Source organism: Galeopterus variegatus, unplaced genomic scaffold (genome assembly GCF_000696425.1).
Source record: "Galeopterus variegatus unplaced genomic scaffold, G_variegatus-3.0.2 Scaffold2561, whole genome shotgun sequence".
Classification (NCBI taxonomy): domain Eukaryota; kingdom Metazoa; phylum Chordata; class Mammalia; order Dermoptera; family Cynocephalidae; genus Galeopterus; species Galeopterus variegatus.
Window position 1 is genome coordinate 173,459 of NW_007728672.1, and position 18,625 is coordinate 192,083.

Consider the following 18,625-nt stretch of genomic DNA (forward strand, 5'->3'; position numbering starts at 1 on the left):
AGCCAGTGGGCAGGAACCGGTCTGTATGTGGAATCCGAACCCTCGGGCGGGAGCGCCGCCGCGCTTCCCAAGCGGCGCACTATCCAGTGCGCCACCGGGCCGGCCCTGTATATGGGTTTTGATAACTGAGTTCTACTTCTGATCACAAAGGTGCAGACACAGAGCCAGGAAGCTACTGTTGCACCACCTTCCTCTTTTTAAAAGCACCCCTTCTGAGCTAAAGTGACTTCCAGGGACATCACTCTCCCTCATTTTATTTATTTATTTGTTTGTTTGTTTACTTATTTATTTATTTATCTATCCTCTTTTGGGAGTCAGACATTAAAGACTAGGACATTCAAAAGTACCTACACATATGGGGGAAATTAGAAAGTCACTGTGCATGCCCAGGGAAAGGTGAAGGCTCAGAAAAGTTCTTCAGTTTACACTTCAGGCTGGCCCTTAGCATAGAGAGAGCCTACAGTAATAAAAAACAAAATGAAACAAAAAAACAGCAAGCCCAAGGGAAGGGGGAGAATCTGATTTCCAGAGTTACCACATTATTAGATTCAAATATTCAGTTTTCAACAAAAAAATCACAAGGCCTACAAAGAAACAAGGAATTGTGCCCTATTCAAAGGAAAAGGTAAATCAACAGAAATCATCTTTGAGAAAGACTGGATGGCATACCTACAAGACAAGGACTTTAAAACAACTGTTTTAAGGATCCTGCAAGTACTAAAGGAAGATGTGGAGAAAGTCAAGAAAATGACATTTGAGCAAAGTAGAAATATCAGTAAAGAGATAGAAAGCCTAAAAAGAAACTAAAGAGAAATTCTGGAACTGAAAAGTACAATAATTGAAATGAAAAATTCACTAGCAGGATTCAAAGGCAGATTTGAGTAAGCTGAAGAAAGAATCAGTGAACTTGAAAGAATCAGGACCATTGAAATTATCAAGTCAGAGGAACAGAAAGAAAAAAGATTGAAGAAAAGTGAATAAAGCCTAAGGGACCTGATACCATCCAGTGGACCCACATATGTATTGTGGAAGTCCCAGAAAGAGAAGAGAGAGTGAAAGGAGAAGAGGTTATTTGAAGAAAATATGGCTGAAAACTTCCCATATTTGATGAAAGACATGAATATAAACATCTAAGAAGCTCAACAAATTCCAAGTAGGATGAACTCAAAGAGACCCACGCTAAGACACATTATAATCAGACTGTTCAAAGACAAAGAGAAAATCTTGAAAGTGTCAAGAGAGAAATGACTCATCACATAAAAGGGATCCTCAATATGATCATCAGCAGATTTCTTTTTTTTTTTTTTCCTTTTTGTCTTTTTTCGTGACTGGTAACGGGATCGCAACCCTCGGTGTTGCGCCCATACCGCGACCGGCAATGGGATCGCAACCCTCGGTGTCACGCCCGCACCGCGCTCAACCAGTGAGAGACCGGTCTCTATATGGGATCCGAACCCTCGGCAGGAGCGCCGCCGTGCTCCCAAGCGCCGCACTCTACTGAGTGCGCCACCGGGCCGGCCCGTCAGCAGATTTCTTATTGGAAACTTTGAAGGCCAGAAGGCAGTAGGCCAATATATTCAAAATGCTAAAAGAGAAAAACTGTCAACAAATAATGCAATATCCAGAAAATCTGTCCTTTAAAAGTGAGGAAGAAGTTAAGACATTCACAGATAAACAAAAGTGAGGGAGTTCATTACCACTAAACTCACCCTGCAAGAAATCATAAAGGGAGTCCTGCAGGATGAAATTAAAGGATACTAGACAATAACTCAAAGCCATATAAAGAAATAAAGACCTCAGTAAAGGGAAGTACATAAGTACTTATAAATGCTAGTATTATTGTGACTTTGGTTTATAGCTCCACATTTTGTTTTCTACATAATGTTATTAAAAAGAAATAGTTATTAGTTCATTTTTTGGGACACATATTGCACAAAAATGTGAATTTGTGACATTGATAACTGAAAGGAGTGGGGATGGAGGTATAAGTGAGCAGAGTTTTAGTATGTTATTGGAGTTAAGCTGCTATAAATTCACATTGGGGTGTTGTAACTTTAGGATGTTAAATGCAGTCTCCATGGTAACCAGGAAGAAAATAGTTATAGAATATACACAAAAGGAAATGAGAAGGAAATTAAAATATTTCACTCCAAAGAAATCAACTAAAGACAAAAGAGACAGTAATGAAGAAAATGAGGGGCGAAAAAGGCTACAAGGCATATAGAAAACAATTAACAAAATGATGGAAGTTCCCCTTTATCAGTGATTAGTTTAAATGTAAATGTATTAAACTCTCCAATCAAAAGATAGGTATCAGCAGAATGGATTTAAAAAAACACAATCCAACTATATGCTGTCTACAAGAGATTCAGTTTAAATCCAAAGACACAAATGGTTGAATAGCCAAAAGAGAACAGGGGTGGCTATGCTAATATCAAAGTAAACTTTAATTTGCAAAAGATTACAAGAGACAAAGAAGGACATTATATATTAATAAAAGGTTCAATATGGCAAGAAGACATAATTATTAAAAATATTTACACTCCCAATAACATACCATCAAAATATATGAAGCAAAAATGGACAGAATTGCAGGAGAAATAGACGTTTCTACAATAAGAGTTGGAGATTTCAATATTCCACTCTCAATAATGGATAGAATAACCAGAGATAAGATAAGCGAGGAAATGAAGGACTAACACAATAAACAGGACACTCTACCCAGCAACAGCAGAAAACAACATGCTTCTCAACTGCACATGGAACATTCTCCAGTATAGACCATCTGTTAGGTCACAAATTAAGTCTCAATAGATTTAAAAACATAGATATCATAACAAGATTGAATCACAAATTGATAGAAAATCTGAATAGACCTATAATTAGTAAGGAGATTGAATCAGTAATCAAAAATCTTGACAAAGTAAAGCCCTGGACCTGATGACTTCACTTGTAAATTCTACCAAACATTTAAAGAACTAACACCAGTCCTTCTCAAACCTTTTTTATTGCCCCCCTAAACGGAAGAGATGGGAACACTCGCTAACTCATTCTGTCTTTTGATTGGAGAGTTTAATACATTTATATTTAAACTAATCACTGGTAAAGGGGAACTTGCGTCATTTCGTTAGTTGTTTTCCATATGCCTTGTAGCCTTTTTTGCCCCTCATTTTCTGCATTACTGTCTCTTTTGTCTTTAGTTGATTTCTTTGGAGTGAAATATTTTAATTCCCATCTCATTTCCTTTTGTGTATATTCGATAACTATTTTCTTCCTGGTTACCATGGAGACTGCATTTAACATCCTAAAGTCACAACACCCTAATGCAAATTTATACCAGCTTAACTCCAATAACATACTAAAACTCTGCTCATTTATACCTCCATCCCCACTCCTTTCAGTTATCAATGACACAAGATCTACCCTTACCTTTATACCAAAGACAAAGACTCTACAAGAAAACTACAGACCACTATCCCTTATGAATATTGATTTAAAAATCCTCAACAAATACTAGCAGACAGAACTCAACAGCATATGAAAAGGATTATACACTGTGTCCAAGTGGGAATTATTCCTGGAATGCAAGGATGGATCAACGTGAAAATCAGTAAATGTTATACACCACATTAACAGCAAAATGGTGTACTGGCATGAAGATAAACATATAAACCAGTGGAATAGAATAGAGAGCCCAAAAATAAACCCTTGCATATACGGTCAAATGATTTTTAACAAGGGCGCCAAGACCATTCAAAGGGAAAGAACGAGTCTTTTCAACAAATAGTGCTGGGAAAACTGGAGCTCCATATGCAAAAGGATGAAATGGGACCTTTACCTAACACTATATAAAACATTAACTCAAGATGGATCAAAGATCTAAACATAACAGCTAAAACTATAGAACTCTTAGAAGAAAACATAGGGCCATAGTTTCATGACATTGGATTGGGCAGTTATTTCTTGGATATGACACCAAAGGCACAGGCAACGAAACAAAAAAAGTAGACAAATTTGACTCCATGAAAAGTAAAACTTTCTGTGCATCAAAGGACAATGCCAGCCTATGGTATGGGAGACAGTATTTGCAAATTACATATCCAATAAGGGGGTAATATACAGAATATATAGAGAATTCCTAAAACTCTGCAACAAAAATCTCAATTAAAAAATGGGCAAAGGACTTGCATAGACATTTCTCCAAAGAAGCTATATGAATGGCTAATAAGCACCTGAAAAGATGTTCAATATCACTAATCATTAGGGAAATGCAAATCAAAATCACAATGAGATATTGCCTCACACCCATTAGAATGGCTTCTACCAAAAAACCAAAATAGCAAATTTGGTGAGGATGTGGAGATATTGGAACCTTGTGCACTGTTGGTGGAAATGGAAAATGGCACAACCACTGTGGAAAAAAGTAATTCTGTTTTTGGGTATATATCCAAAAGAATTGAAAGCGGGGTCTTGAAGGGATATGTGTACACCCATGTTCATAGCAGCATTATTTGCAATAGCTAAAATGTGGAAGCAACACAGGTATCCACTGACAAATGAATGGATAAGCAACATGTGGTATATCCATACAATGGAATATTATTCAGCCTTAAAAAGGAAGGAAATACTGACACATGCTACACGATGACTGAGCCTGAGAACATTATCCTAAGTGAAATAAGGCAGTTACAAAAGGGCAAATATTGTATGGTTTAACTTAAATGAGGCTCTAGAGTAGTCAAACTCAGAGACAGAAAGAAGAATGGTGATTGCCAGGGGCTGGGGGAGAGGGGAAATGAAGAGTTATTGTTTAATGGGTACAGAGTTTCGGTTCTGTAAGATAAAAAGAGTTCTAGAGATGGATGGTGATGATGGTTGCACAACAATATAAATGTACTTTATGCCTCAGAACTGTGCCCTTCAAAATGGTAAGTTTTATGTTATGCATATTTTACCACAATAAAAGATTGGAGAATTAAAAAAGGTAAAGGTGAAATAGACTTTATGGACATACACAAGCTGAAAGTATTCATTACCAGAAAACCAGCCACTACAAGAAGTGTTAAAGGAAGTCCTTCAGGCAAAAGAAAAATGTTACCAGATGGAAATCTAGATGTATACAAAGAAATGGAGAGCACTGGAAATAGTAACTTCAACTATTAATAATGGATTAATATAATTAAAAAAAAAAAATCTCTTGGGCCAACCCGTGGCGCACTCGGGAGAGTGCAGCGCTGGGAGCGCAGCGACGCTCCCGCCACAGGTTGGGATCCTATATAGGAATGGCCGGTGCGCTCACTGGCTGAGCGTGGTGCAGACGACACCGCACCAAGGGTTGCGATCCCCTTACTGGTCACGAAAAAGACAAAAAAAAATCTCTTGGGCCAACCCGTGGCGCACTCGGGAGAGTGCAGCGCTGGGAGCGCAGCGACGCTCCCGCCACAGGTTGGGATCCTATATAGGAATGGCCGGTGCGCTCACTGGCTGAGCGTGGTGCAGACGACACCGCACCAAGGGTTGCGATCCCCTTACTGGTCACGAAAAAGACAAAAAAAAAATCTCTTCAAAAGATAATTAGCTGTTTAAAGCAATGATCATAACAGTGTTCATGAGGTGCATAACGTATGAAGAAGTATGACAGCAACAGTCCAAAGGCTGGACGAGGAGAAATGGGAGTGGAGCGTTTTCAGGTTCTTATACTGTAAGTGAAGTGGTTTGATATCACCTGAAGGTAGACTGTGCTAAGTTAAAGAAGTACACTGCAAATCACTAAAACACCAATGAGCTGTGGTTAAAAACTATGGTTAATAACTCAGTAAAGGTGATAACATGGAATTATAAAAAGTACTTAGTTAATACAAACGAAAGTAGGAAAAGAAAAAGGAAACAAAGAACAGATGGGACAAATAGCAAGATGGTAGATAATCGCTTTAAATGTAAATAATCTAGGCTGGTCAGTTAGCTCATTTGGGATAGTGTGTTGCTGATTACACCAAGGTCAAGGGTTGGGATCCCCTTACTGGCCAGCTGCTGAAGGAAAAAATAAAATAAATAAATAATCTACACATCCCAAATATAAGGCATAGATTGTCAGATTGACCAAAAAAATCAGAACTAACCTATAAACTGTTGACAATAAACCCACTTTAAATATAAAGACACAAATATGTGAAAAGTAAAAAAATGGAAAATGGTGTACCATCCTAACACTTCTCAGTGGAAGCTGGGGTGGCTATATCCATAGCAGGCAAATTAGATATCAGAGTAAAGGATGTCACCAGGCATACAGTGTCATTTCATAGTGATAAAGGGGTCAGTCAAGTAAAGGGACAAATTAATCCTAAGTGGGTATGCATGTTATAACAGAGCTTCAAAGTATGTGCAAAAACCGATAGAAAGAGAAAATAGACATATCTGCGATTATAGTTAGTCAACCCTGCTCTCAATAATTAATAGAGCAAGTAGAAAATAAAAGTATGTAGAAGCTTTGAATAACACTATGAACCAACATAATCTAAACGACACGGACAGCAGAACCCACGCTCTTTCTCAGTGCACATGAAACATTTACCAAGATAGACCATATTTTGCATCGTAAAACAAGTCCAACAGTCAAAATCTGCAAAATCTGCAGACAGCCCACCAAGATAAACATATCATATTATATCTGTACAATGGAGCATGACTCAGCAAGAAAATGACTCATGACACATGCAACAACGTGGATGAATCTCAAACTGATTATGCTGGGTCAAAGAGTCCAGGCAAAAAAGGTTACATACTGTATGATTCCATTCATATAAAATTATAGAAAGTGCAAAGTGACCTGTAGTGATGGAAAGCAGTCAGTGGTTGCCTAGTGATGGGGTAAGAGGGATGGAGGAATCAGATGGATGGCCAAGGGGCAGAAGGAGACTTGAGAGCAATGTTTACTGTCTTTGACTGAGGTGATGGTTTCATAGGTGTAGACATACGTCGGAACTCATCAAGCACTACACTTTATGTGCAGTTTATTTGAGATCAATTGTTATGTGTATATATGCACATGCATACCTCTCTATGGAAACCAGAAATCCTCTTATGTGTTTTGTCCTTGCTTAGAACATCCAAAACAGGAGTCTAAGTGCAGTCACAAGCCACGAATCTGATATTGTTCACTGTAGCAGTGCCAGGTTGTGTTCATGCAAGTTAGGATTCTTGCCTGGTATTAACAAAATGAGGAAACCAGAGGTTTGTATTTACAACTAACCATGTAACAAACATACATGGTTGTAGTGTCAACCACTATACTATCAAATGCCTACTATGTAAAGATCACTCTTCTATGTACTAGGAACCTAGCACTGAAAAAAAGCCCCTTCTCCCATGGACTTTCCATTCTAATGAGGAGAGGGTGATGATAGCAAGTGAACTATACACGGTAAGAGCTCACATTCACAGGGTGTGTACCAGGACACAAGCTGTACTTCCTCACACAAGATATAAGTGACGTGAAGGGCATCTGGCTGTGGGGAGGCCCTGGCTTTTTCCTGAGTGGATAGGCAGGAATGGGAATGAGAAGCCATCTGAAAAAGAGGCATAGGTGGGCTCTCCGTGGCTTCACTGTGGACAAACCAAGAGGAAGCACTTGGTTGTTTTTTTTTTTTTTTTTCCCCTTTTTGTCTTTTTTCGTGACCGGCAACGGATCGCAACCCTCGGTGTTGCGCCCGCACCTCGCTCAGCCAGTGAATGGCCGGTCTGCATGTGGGATCCGAACCCTCAGCGGGAGCGCCGCCGTGCTCCCAAGCGGCGCACTGTAGCAGTGCACCACTGGGCCAGCCCGAGAGGAAGCACTTGGAACCATCCTGGTTGGAGGTGACTGTGACTTGAACTAAAGTGGGGAGAAGGACTTAGATCCAAGGTGTTTTGAAGTGAGTGCGGTTTGGGAGGAAAATATGAGGCGGAGATGATTCTAAGATTTTTGGCCTGAGCAACTAGAAGAACAGAGTTGCCATTTACTATGATAGGGAAGATGGGGGCAGAGGGATGAGTTTTGGGGGCAAAATTAAGGGGTCAATTTTGGACACATTAGGCTTAAGATGCCTGATTAGACACCTGAGTGTTTGCAACAAGGGGCATGGCTAGAAACAAGTCTGGAGTTCAAGGGAGAATTCTAGCTGGTGGGAGTTAACAGCGTATCTGTTGTAATTAAAAACATTATTATATGAATCTAAGTACAATTAACTGAATATAATAAATGCTTTCTCAACAGACTTGGGGAGATTTTTGGGATTTGTGGGGGAAGTCTTTCAGTAGATGCAATAACTTGTATTCATTTCCTTAACAGTACAAATATCAATATTTTATGCAGGTTAAAACTAATCAAATTAGCTCAAAGAGAATGGCCTCATTAATAATTTTCTAATTATCGGCCGGCCCGGTGGCGCACTGGAGAGTGCGCCGCTTGGGAGTGCGGTGGCGCTCCCGCCGAGGGTTCGGATCCCATGTGGAGACCGGTTCCCGCTCACTGGCTGAGCATGGTGCGGGTGCAACACCGAGGGTTGCGATCCCGTTGCCGGTCAGTAAAAAAGACAAAAAGGAATAAAAAAAAAAAAGAAAGAAATCATTTCAGTGCCTTGATCTTTCCAGATTCAGATCTAAGATGTATGACCTTTGTCTCTCCCAAGAACCCACACATCAAGACAAAAGTTTCTTCTCTCTGTGCGGGTCACTTCTGTGGCCCATATAGGGTCCTTCCTCAATCTGCTTCTCGTCTCTGGCATCAGGAAAGTCTGGCCCAGTCTAGATTTATTAATATCTTAGTATAACAGCATGCAGTATTACTTGCTATGGCATTGACGGTACATTTTTGCTTTCTAATTATAATGTAGAAAACTATTTTTAATCTACAATGATACAGTAGTAATATTTTGCTTTATGTTTTTTTCTTTTAATGTAAAAACCCAAGATCAGGAAGTCCCTAAGTGATGAAAGAATGTCTAAAATTAATTTAAAATCTTCAGGAAAAGGGTTAACCTTTTTTCCATCTCAAAATGGTGAGTATTTTAATTATACAACGTTAATGTTTACAAACTGTTGCTTATAAGTTATATAGTCTATAAAAATGTACAACCGTCTTTTTCACACAATGAGGCTGGTGCAGCCACTTCCGATTCTCTCCCTGGCTTGAGGGAGTTCACGGTCAGGGCATGACCACCCCCGGCCCTGCCTGCCCACCTCTAAGAGCCCGATGCTGTGGACTATATCCTTTTCTTACAGTCAACTTTTTCTCTCTCAACTTTTCTCATTCCCTTTGGCTTCTAAAGGTGCTCAAGTTAAAAACTACAACGAACAAACGCTTACTCAATCCCTCATACTCCTCTTCATAGTCTCCTTTCTCCTAGGAAAATATCTCTAGAGTTCTCTGTGTCCGCTGACTGCAGACCTCGCCTCCCCTCACCCTCTCTTCTGGTTGGGGCCGTCCAATGCCACTATGTTAATACATTCAGGGGGAATTTTCCGCCACCACCTTGCTGGCCTCTCAGCTGCATTTGGCTTTGCCTCCATGTCTTAGGCTGCTGGTGTTCCTTTTCCTCTGACTGCTCGTTGTTTATGGCAGGCTAACGCTAACTGGGGAGTTCCTTCAGGCTCCGTCCTGGGCCCTCCTCCTCTCAAAGGCTTTGCATATGTGTCCGCTCTACAGGGACTGTCTCTTCCCCCATGACTTTCTCCCTCCCTAAGGGATCGTTCCCTTGAGCACATGCTCTAGTAGGTCCAATAAGGAAAACCTCTCTTTTACCTCACGGTCTCTTCTAGGTTCTACTTTATTTCTCTGCTCCCCTTTGTCTTGAAAAGTGTATACACACATCTTCTTCAATTGCTGTCCTCTGTTTCTCCCTGAGCTCACTGCAAGTGGGTATTTGTCCTCGCCATACTGCTGATTGCCCCTCTTCATCACCAGCGACTTGCCTGTTGTCACCCCCACTATGCTGCTCTCACATGAATCGATCTCTCAGTAGTAATGAAAACTGTCAGCTTCTTGAAACACTCTCCTCCCTTGGCTTCTGTGACGTCACTCTCCTAGTTTTCATCTTCCTCTGGTACTATCTGCAAGGCGTGTCATTTTTCCCTTGTAGTGTTCAGCATCCCTGCAGAGAATTTACCCGACTCCCAAAGTGCCATATCAAGATGTACAGTTTCTACAACAGAAAAGAACTAAAAAAGGGAACCCCAATTTTACTGTTGATGTTATTAGCTGGTGATTGATTGTTAGCTCTGGCTATACCTTGATTTTGCCCTGGATCTCTCTGGTTATTCCTTTAACGTTGGCTGAGCGCCTACTGCGCGCCAGCCCCTGTGCCCTGGGCTCATGCTCCATCAACTGTCAAGGCCATTCCCTTACCCACGTGGCATCTTTTCTCAAAGTCCAACTGCATCCTGGTGGCTGTGACTTACTGTCTGTCCTCCAGCTAGCAGGTGTCTAGTTGAGAGTTCATTGATGAACATAAGAAGTAAGTAATCTTCATATTCAGTCTTGTTCTGACCTTAGAGTCCTAATGGATTGTATACAATTCAATTCTCTGAATTTTAAAATCTGCCATGTGACTAGAAAATCAGGATTGCTTAAAAGGATGGAAAAAATTAGTATGATTTTAAAGAGTTAGAGACTGTGTAGCCTAGACGAGAAGGGGATAAAGAGGGAAAACTACTGTGAAATTATTTTTGTGAGGGTAACCAGATTTGTAGCCCTCTAGAAGAGAGGATGCACTCAGGCACACGGCTGTCTTTGTCTCTGAGGCACTTCAAACTTTGAATAAGTAAAAGACAGATACCATCAACTATTTTGTCTCACAGATCTAAATAGTTGTAGCCTTGTCTGAGGCTGAAGGGTGGCACAAAAAAGTCTCTTTCACAATTCTTTTCATTTCTTTGTTTACTCTGCCTGTAGTGGTCCCATGCACCTTAGTCAAGGCCCCCGAAAGTTGTGTTTTGGGTGCTCTGATCTCTCCTTATACGTTTAACACATTTAAAATGACCAACAAAGCTAGTTTAGAAAGCCTAGGGCTGACTGTTTAGCTCGGTTGGGTAGAGTGTGGGGTTGATAACACCGAGGTTAAGGGTTTGAATCCCTGTACCAGACAGCTGCCAAAATAAAATGTTTTTTAAAGATGAATAATATGAAAAATGGCATTTATTTTGGCAAAAGAATATAGTAAGTGATTCTTGAACCACAAAATAATTCCATAAACATAAAATTTATTAACTTGTAGCCCAAAATGTGACATTTGATGCAAACTCAGGGCCTGAAACAAATGTGGAAGCAGTCTCAAAATTCGAAGTCAAAGATGATAGAGGATCACAACACACTGATGAAGAAGAATATACTTGTATTAAAGAAGGACCAGGTATGTTGATTTTAAGAGTAAAATATCCTCTAACTGCTTGAAAATTAAAAAGAAAAACAAAACAAACAAACAACAAAAAGCTCCACCAAACATGAAGTCTTCCATTCTTCTATGTAATTCTTAGAGAAAAGCAAATTGCATTCCTAAGAATACTTAGAAGACTGGAATAGCTTAAATATTACCTATAAGACATGGCCAAGACTATAACCAGAGAAAATTTATAGTATTAAGTGTTTTCATTATTAAACAAAAGTACAATAACCTAGACATTCAGCCCCAATAGGGAGAAAGGAGGAATAACAAAACACGAGGAAAACAGGAGGAAAGCTTTAACAAAATCAACTCACGAAGTATTTGTCAGAAAACAAGAATCATAACACTAGTCATTCTCGAAGCTGGTTCTTTAAGTAAAAAGATAAATAAAATAGAGATCCTCAACCTAGTATAATCTGCACCAAAGTGATAAAATACATACTAAGTAGGAAGGGAGAAGTAAAAAAACCACAAATAAAATTTTTGAAAGTACAGTAAGAGAATGCCATATACAACTTTAAACTAATAAATTTGAAAAATTTGAAATGATTTTCTGGGAGATATTAATAACAAACATAGACTCAAGAAAATATAGAAAATTTGAATAATCATGGGGAACAAACTCAAAAATTATGCCCCCAAATTTAATTTTTATGAGCCAGTTCTTTTAAAAATTTGAGAAAGCAATAATAAGAATTATTCTTATATTATTTTTTTAAAAACCCTCCAAAGAATAAAATAAAAAGCCTTTCATTTCATTTAACAAAGTTAACATAACCAAAAATATGAAAACTTGATGAAGATAAAAAATTAAAATAACAGACCAGTGTTCTCAACTGGGAAACAGAGGGTGACCAGAGTGGGGATTCTGGGGAGATGGAAGTGGCATTTGTGCAGCTTTTTTTTCATCTCTCTAAATCCCCACATAAAGATAGCACAGTTAGAATAGCAAAATCAAAACCCCATAAACTGCATATACAACCATATTTTGTGACAAGGCATCACAATAAAGTAAAAATATGAGTAGACAGGGACACTAGTTACAAAACCCTCATGCATCAGAATGTAAAAAGGATGTAAGAGACAGTAACAGATATAAAAGACAGAGAGAAGCAATTAGTGTGTCCTAAAGACCTGAGAACACTAGCACCCGAAGTTCCCAACACGGACTCCCAGGCAAGCATGGCAGGCCAGGCTGAGAAGAGCAACCGAGGCAGGGAGGTCTCTGCACTCCAGTTAATGAATGAGCACCAGGGGTCAGAGTAAAGTCTAAAGGGGAGAGGGCGGTTGGGCCCCAGGAACAAACCACCCCAGGAACAAACCAAAGCTCCTTTCAGGAAAACCACAACACTGAGGAAAAAGTGCTAGGAGTAGAATTCACACTGAGAAGGCTGGGACAGGAGGGCAAAGAAATATTCAGGTGAAAAGAGATAAGGAAGTAGTGGCAGAAGGTCTCAAAGTACAGGGCCATCTTGTTTCCTTTTGTGAAAAGAACAGGATGGGAAGCTAGAAAAATTGTCACGTTCCACCTACCTGTACACTAAAAATTCAGGAAAATGACTTTTGTGTAAAACAGATAGGTTTGTGATTAAATCCCAGATGATATTATAAGAAAAAAATAAGCTGAATAATGCTCCTACAGATATGAAAGCATGCCAGAAAGAGGAGCCCATAAAACAGATGGAAAACTGTCACTTACTAGTGTAAAACAGATAGGTTTGTGATTAAATCCCAGATGATATTATAAGAAAAAAATAAGCTGAATAATGCTCCTGCAGATATGAAAGCATGCCAGAAAGAGGAGCCCATAAAACAGATGGAAAACTGTCACTTACTACAGGTTGAGGATCTCTTATCTGAAATGCTCGGGACCAGAAGTGCTTTGGATTTCATGCTTTTTTGGATTTTATAATATTTGCATTATATATTTACCAGGCGAGGATCTCTCTAATCCGAAAATCCAAAATCTGAAATGCTCCAATGAGTATTTCCTCTGAGCATGACCTTAGAGTGTCATGTCAAAAAGTTTTGGATTTTGTAGCATTTTGGAGTTTGCATTTTTGGATTAGGATACTCAACCTGTATTTGCAAAATGAACCTAAAGAAATTGAGAATGTGATAGAAGAGATAACAAGCAACATAAATCAGAATTAGAAAATTGTGAGTGGGCCGGCCCAGTGGTGCACTCGGTAGAGTGTGGCGCTTGGGAGTGCGGTGGCACTCCCGCCGAGGGTTCGGATCCCATATAGAGACCTGTCTGCTCACTGGTTGAGTGCGGTGCGGGTGCGACACCGAGGGTTGCGATCCTGTTGCCGGTCGCGGTACGGGCGCGACACCGAGGGTTGCAATCCCGTTACCGGTAGTGAAAAAAGACAAAAAAAGGAAAAAAAAAAAAAAAAGAAAAAGAAAATCATGAGTGATATAATAGAACTTAGGAGAAAATTAGAAATAAAAGGAAAAAAAAAAAAAAAAGACCAAACTAGAAAAAAAAGAGTGAATAAACAAACAGAGAGACAGCCTTGAGAGGAACAGAAAGTAAAAAGAGTTTAAAAGTAAAAAAGATACAAATGATAAAAAGGATTCCAGAGAAAGTAACAGATATATGACAGGCAAAAAAGTCCTAACCTAATAGGAATCCCCCAAAGAACACTAAAGCAATGGAACAAAATATTCAAATCTGTATTTTAAGAAAATTTTCTTGAGATAAAAAGCCTTAGAACTTACATATTCAAAGGACATCTGCAAACCTTGGAAAACTGACCCAGAACTATCAAGACCGAGACAAATCTAATAAACTACTAGGGAATGAGAGACAGAGAGAACACAAGCAAAGCAAACCTAGGGCATCCAAGCAAAGTGACCAAGTCAATCATAAAAAAAAGAAGATTGGATCATCATCAGACTTTTATTTTTTTTGACAATAATGTTTTATGCCAGAAAACATCAGAGTTTATTTAAGTTCCTCGAGGACAGCAAGTATGAGCTAAGGATTTTACATTTAACCTTCAGATAGGAAGGCTATAGACAAACTTTTAAGGCCATTCACGAACTCAAGGACTGTTGTTCTCACAAGCACTTCCTGATGAATCTAGCAGAGGTGGACTTTGAGGCAACAAAGCCAAAGGACCCATAATAAGTGATGCCAGGAGGACAGTGGTAAGCATTTGTTATACTCCATTTCACCTCATGAAAAGGGTCTTCCCTGACTGTCCTACTAAAATAGCACTCACTTGGTTAGTGAATGGCCTTGTAACACCAGGGTCAAGGGTTCAGATCCCAGTACTGGCCAGCCACCAAAAAAAGAAAAAGGAAAATAAATAAAATAGAACTGTACTCTGGCATCTGCTCCCTTACCCTGCCTTTGTTTTTTCTCTGCAGTGTCACATTTGCACCTCCCTTCTCTCTCCCTTCTCTCCCCACTCCCGGAATGGAAGTGTCCTGAAAGCGGAGATTCAGTTCTAATCACTGCTATATTCCTGGATCCTAGGGACTCAATAAACACTTGTGGAGTAAAAGTTTTAACGAATGAATAATCTCATTGTCTACCTGAAAAAATGTAAGCATCAACTGAAAAGCCATTAGAAATAACAAAAGTGATGGCCGGCCCGGTGGCGCACTGCTATAGTGCGCCGCTTGGGAAGTGCGGTGGCGCTCCCGCCGAGGGTTCCGGATCCCACATACAGACCGGTTCCCGCTCACTGGCTGAGCGAGGCGCGGGAGCAACACCGAGGGGTGCGATCCCGTTGCCGGACACGGAAAAAGACAAAAAAAAAAAAAAAAAAAAAAAAAAAAAAAAGAAATAACAAAAGTGAGATGGTTGGTTTACAAAATGGAAGTTAAAAAAACCAAATTCAGGGCCGGCCCGGTGGCGCACTGGAGAGTGCGGCGCTTGGGAGCAGGCGGCGCTCCCGCTGAGGGTTCGGATCCCATGTGGAGACCGGTTCCCGCTCGCTGGCTGGGTGCGGTGCGGGCGCAACACCGAGGGTTGCGATCCCGTTGCCGGTCAGTAAAAGAGACAAAAAAAGGAAAAAAAAAAAAAACCAAATTCAATAGCTTTTCCGTATACTACTATCAATAGTCAGAAAAAAAATGGAGAAAGAGAAAACATTAAGAGGGAAGAAGTTCCAATTGGTGGTAACAACAAAATACAATGTATCTAGGAATAAACATTAGAAGAGTTTGTGCGACTTACATGAAGAAACAAGTAACAAAACCAAAAATAGGCAAATGGATTACATCAAAATAAAAAGCTTCTGCATAGCAAAAAACCCAAACAAACAAAAAAACAATTAGCAGAGGGAAGAGGCAACCTACTTACTGGGAGAAAATATCTGCAAGCCATGCATCTGTTAAGGGGTTAATATCTAAAATATATAAGGAATTAAACTCATTAGCCAGAAAACAACCCAATTGAAAAATAGGCAAAGAACCTGAATAGACATTTCTCAAAAGAAGACATAGAAATGGTCAAAAGATATATGAAAAAAAAAAAAAGCTCAAATCAGTAATCATTAGGGAAATGCAAATTAAAACCACGATGAGATATCACCCAACACTTATCAGAATGGCTGTTATCAAAAAGATGAAAGATAACAAGTGTTGGGCAGGATGTGGAGAAAAGGGGACACTTGAACTCTGTCAGTAGGAGTGTAAATTAGTATAGTCATTATGGAAAACAGTATGGAGTTTCCTCAAAAAGCTAAAAATCAAATTAACATTTGATACCCAGCAGCCCCACTTCTAGGTTTATATACACAGGACTTGAAGTCAGTATGCTGAAGAGATAGCTACACTCCCACGTTCACTACAACATTATTCACAATAGCCAAGAAAGGGAATCAACCTAAGTGTTTATTGTTGGATAAATGGATAAAGAAAATGTGGTATATATACACGATGGGATGCTATTCAGCCTTAAAAAAGAAGGAAATTCTGTCATTTGCGACAACATGGATGAACCTGGAGGACGTTATGCTAGGTGACATAAGCCAGACACAGAAAGACAAATGCCATATGATCTCACTTTTCTGTGGGATCTACCACAATCGAACTCAAAGAAGAAGAGAACAGAATAGTGGTTACCAGAGGCTGGGAGGTGAGGGGAACGGGGAGATGTTGGACAAGGGTATAAAATCTCAATTCGACAGAAAGTGTTAAGTTTTTTTTTTTTGATCTATTGCATAACATGGTGACTATAGTTCATAGTAATATATCATATATTTCAAAATTGCTGAGGGTAAATTTCAAATGTTCTCACCCCCAAATGATAACTATTTGAAGTGATGGATATTAAATTAACTTAATTGTTCCACATTGTATACCCATAACATCACATTGTACCTCATAAGTGTACACAATTATAATTTGTCATACAATAAAATTTTTAAAAAAGAAAACTACTGTACTTTACAGACCTTAGAAAAGTCTTGAATAAACAGAAATACCACCTACCTTATGGAAAGACTCAATATTGTAGCAGTGTAGATTCTTTTATTTATTTATTTTTTTTTATTTTTTATTTTTTTGTCTTTTTTCCGTGTCCGGCAACGGATCGCAACCCTCAGTGTTGCCCCCGTACCGGACCGGGGACCGGCAACGGGATTGCAACCCTCGGTGTTGCTCCCGTGCCTCGCTCAGCCAGTGAGTGGGAACCGGTCTGTATGTGGGATCCGAACCCTCGGGCGGGAGCACCGCTGTGCTTCCCAAGCGGCGCACTATCCAGTGCGCCACCGGGCCGGCCCAGCAGTGTAGATTCTTACCAAGTTAATTTATAAATTTAATTCCAATCCCATCAATTTTTGAAATTTGACAAAATCATCCTAATGTTTTTCTGGAAAAATCAACAGGCAGAAACAGATGTAAGAATATTAAAAAGAAAATTGGGAAGGTACTTTTAGTCCTAGATATTAAAACACACTGAAAATGTAAACCTACAATAATTAAAATAGTGTGGTTCTGGCAAAATAATAGGCAGATCATTGCAAACACAAACATAAACATTTAGTATATAATAAAGAGTTTATTTTTAGTAGGGAAAAGGTGGATAACGTAATACATGGAGCTGGGATTATTGGCTAAGTTTTGGGAAAAATTCAAATGTATTAAAGAGTTAAATGTAAAAATTAGAACCATAAGAATTAAAAGCATATAAACTGAACATTTATATACTTAGTGTTGAAAAAGGCCTTTTTAGGCATAAAAACTAAGGCAAAAACTACAAAGAAAAATACTTATAGAATTGACTACTTGAAAATCAAAATCATCTTTTGGCAAAAGAAGCCAATAACAAAGTGCAAAGTCAAACAAACTGAGAAAAAAAATTAAGAAAGGTTAATATCCTTAAAATATTAATAAAAAAAAAATGAAAAACCAAACAGGAAAAATCACTTTTTCTCACAAAACATAAATGACCCACAAGCACATGAAAAAATGCTTAGCTTCACTGATAATCAGAGAAATGCAAGTTAAAAAATAGAATAAGAGACTGTCAAGAGAAAATGGTGCTTATGACAGTGAAGTGAGAAAAATATTTTCATACACTGCAAGACAGATTATAAAGTGGCTCAGCCTTTCTAAAAGGGAGTCTGGAAATATGCATCAAAATTTTAAATGTGAATACTGTTTTGACCAGCAATTCTAATTCTATGGATTTATCCCAAGGAAATTTTGGAGAAGTAGGGAAAAACATATATATATATATATATAAGGATGTTCATTACAGCATTGTTTATAAAACTGAAAAACTGAGAAAAGCCTTGTTTAGATTGCCACATCTCTTATGGTTTCTATCCATACAATAGAATAACTTATAGCCATTAAAAATCTCTTATAGAATGTATTGCTGACTGAAAAACAGGATATATGATCCCATTTTTGTTAACTGCATGCTGTGATAGAGTACACCAGAATGTCAATAACATTCTGATTGCACTAGAGAAGGCAGATATTTTCATTGCTGTGTTTACCGTAGCACTTATAACAGGGCCTGTTACCTAATAGGTGCCCAATAATTATTTGTGGAACAAATTGAAGTTTTCTGCAGTGAGCAAACTTGACTTCTATAGTTGGAAATTCTACTCAATACATTTTATCTTTTATAGTAGAGTTTTAATGCCCTGCAAATCTGTACCAGTCCATTCCATCCCTGCCCACTATGGGTTATGATTTCAGTCCTTTTTTTTTTTTTTTTTTTTTTTTTTTTTTTTTTT

At 38.9% G+C, this 18,625-nt stretch overlaps 1 protein-coding gene across 2 annotated transcripts in view; it reads left to right on the forward strand.

Moving 5' to 3' along the window:
* RSPH10B (radial spoke head 10 homolog B (Chlamydomonas)) overlaps positions 1-18,625 on the forward strand; it is a 55,945-nt gene that overhangs the window by 32,471 nt on the left and 4,849 nt on the right. The window contains exons 14-15 of one of the 2 annotated variants that reach the window (XM_008582304.1): positions 8,948-9,035; positions 11,250-11,384. In XM_008582304.1, coding sequence (XP_008580526.1) covers positions 8,948-9,035; positions 11,250-11,384 — 223 coding nt within the window. The remainder of the gene's footprint in view (positions 1-8,947; positions 9,036-11,249; positions 11,385-18,625) is intronic. The other variant, XM_008582305.1, reaches the window with a different exon arrangement.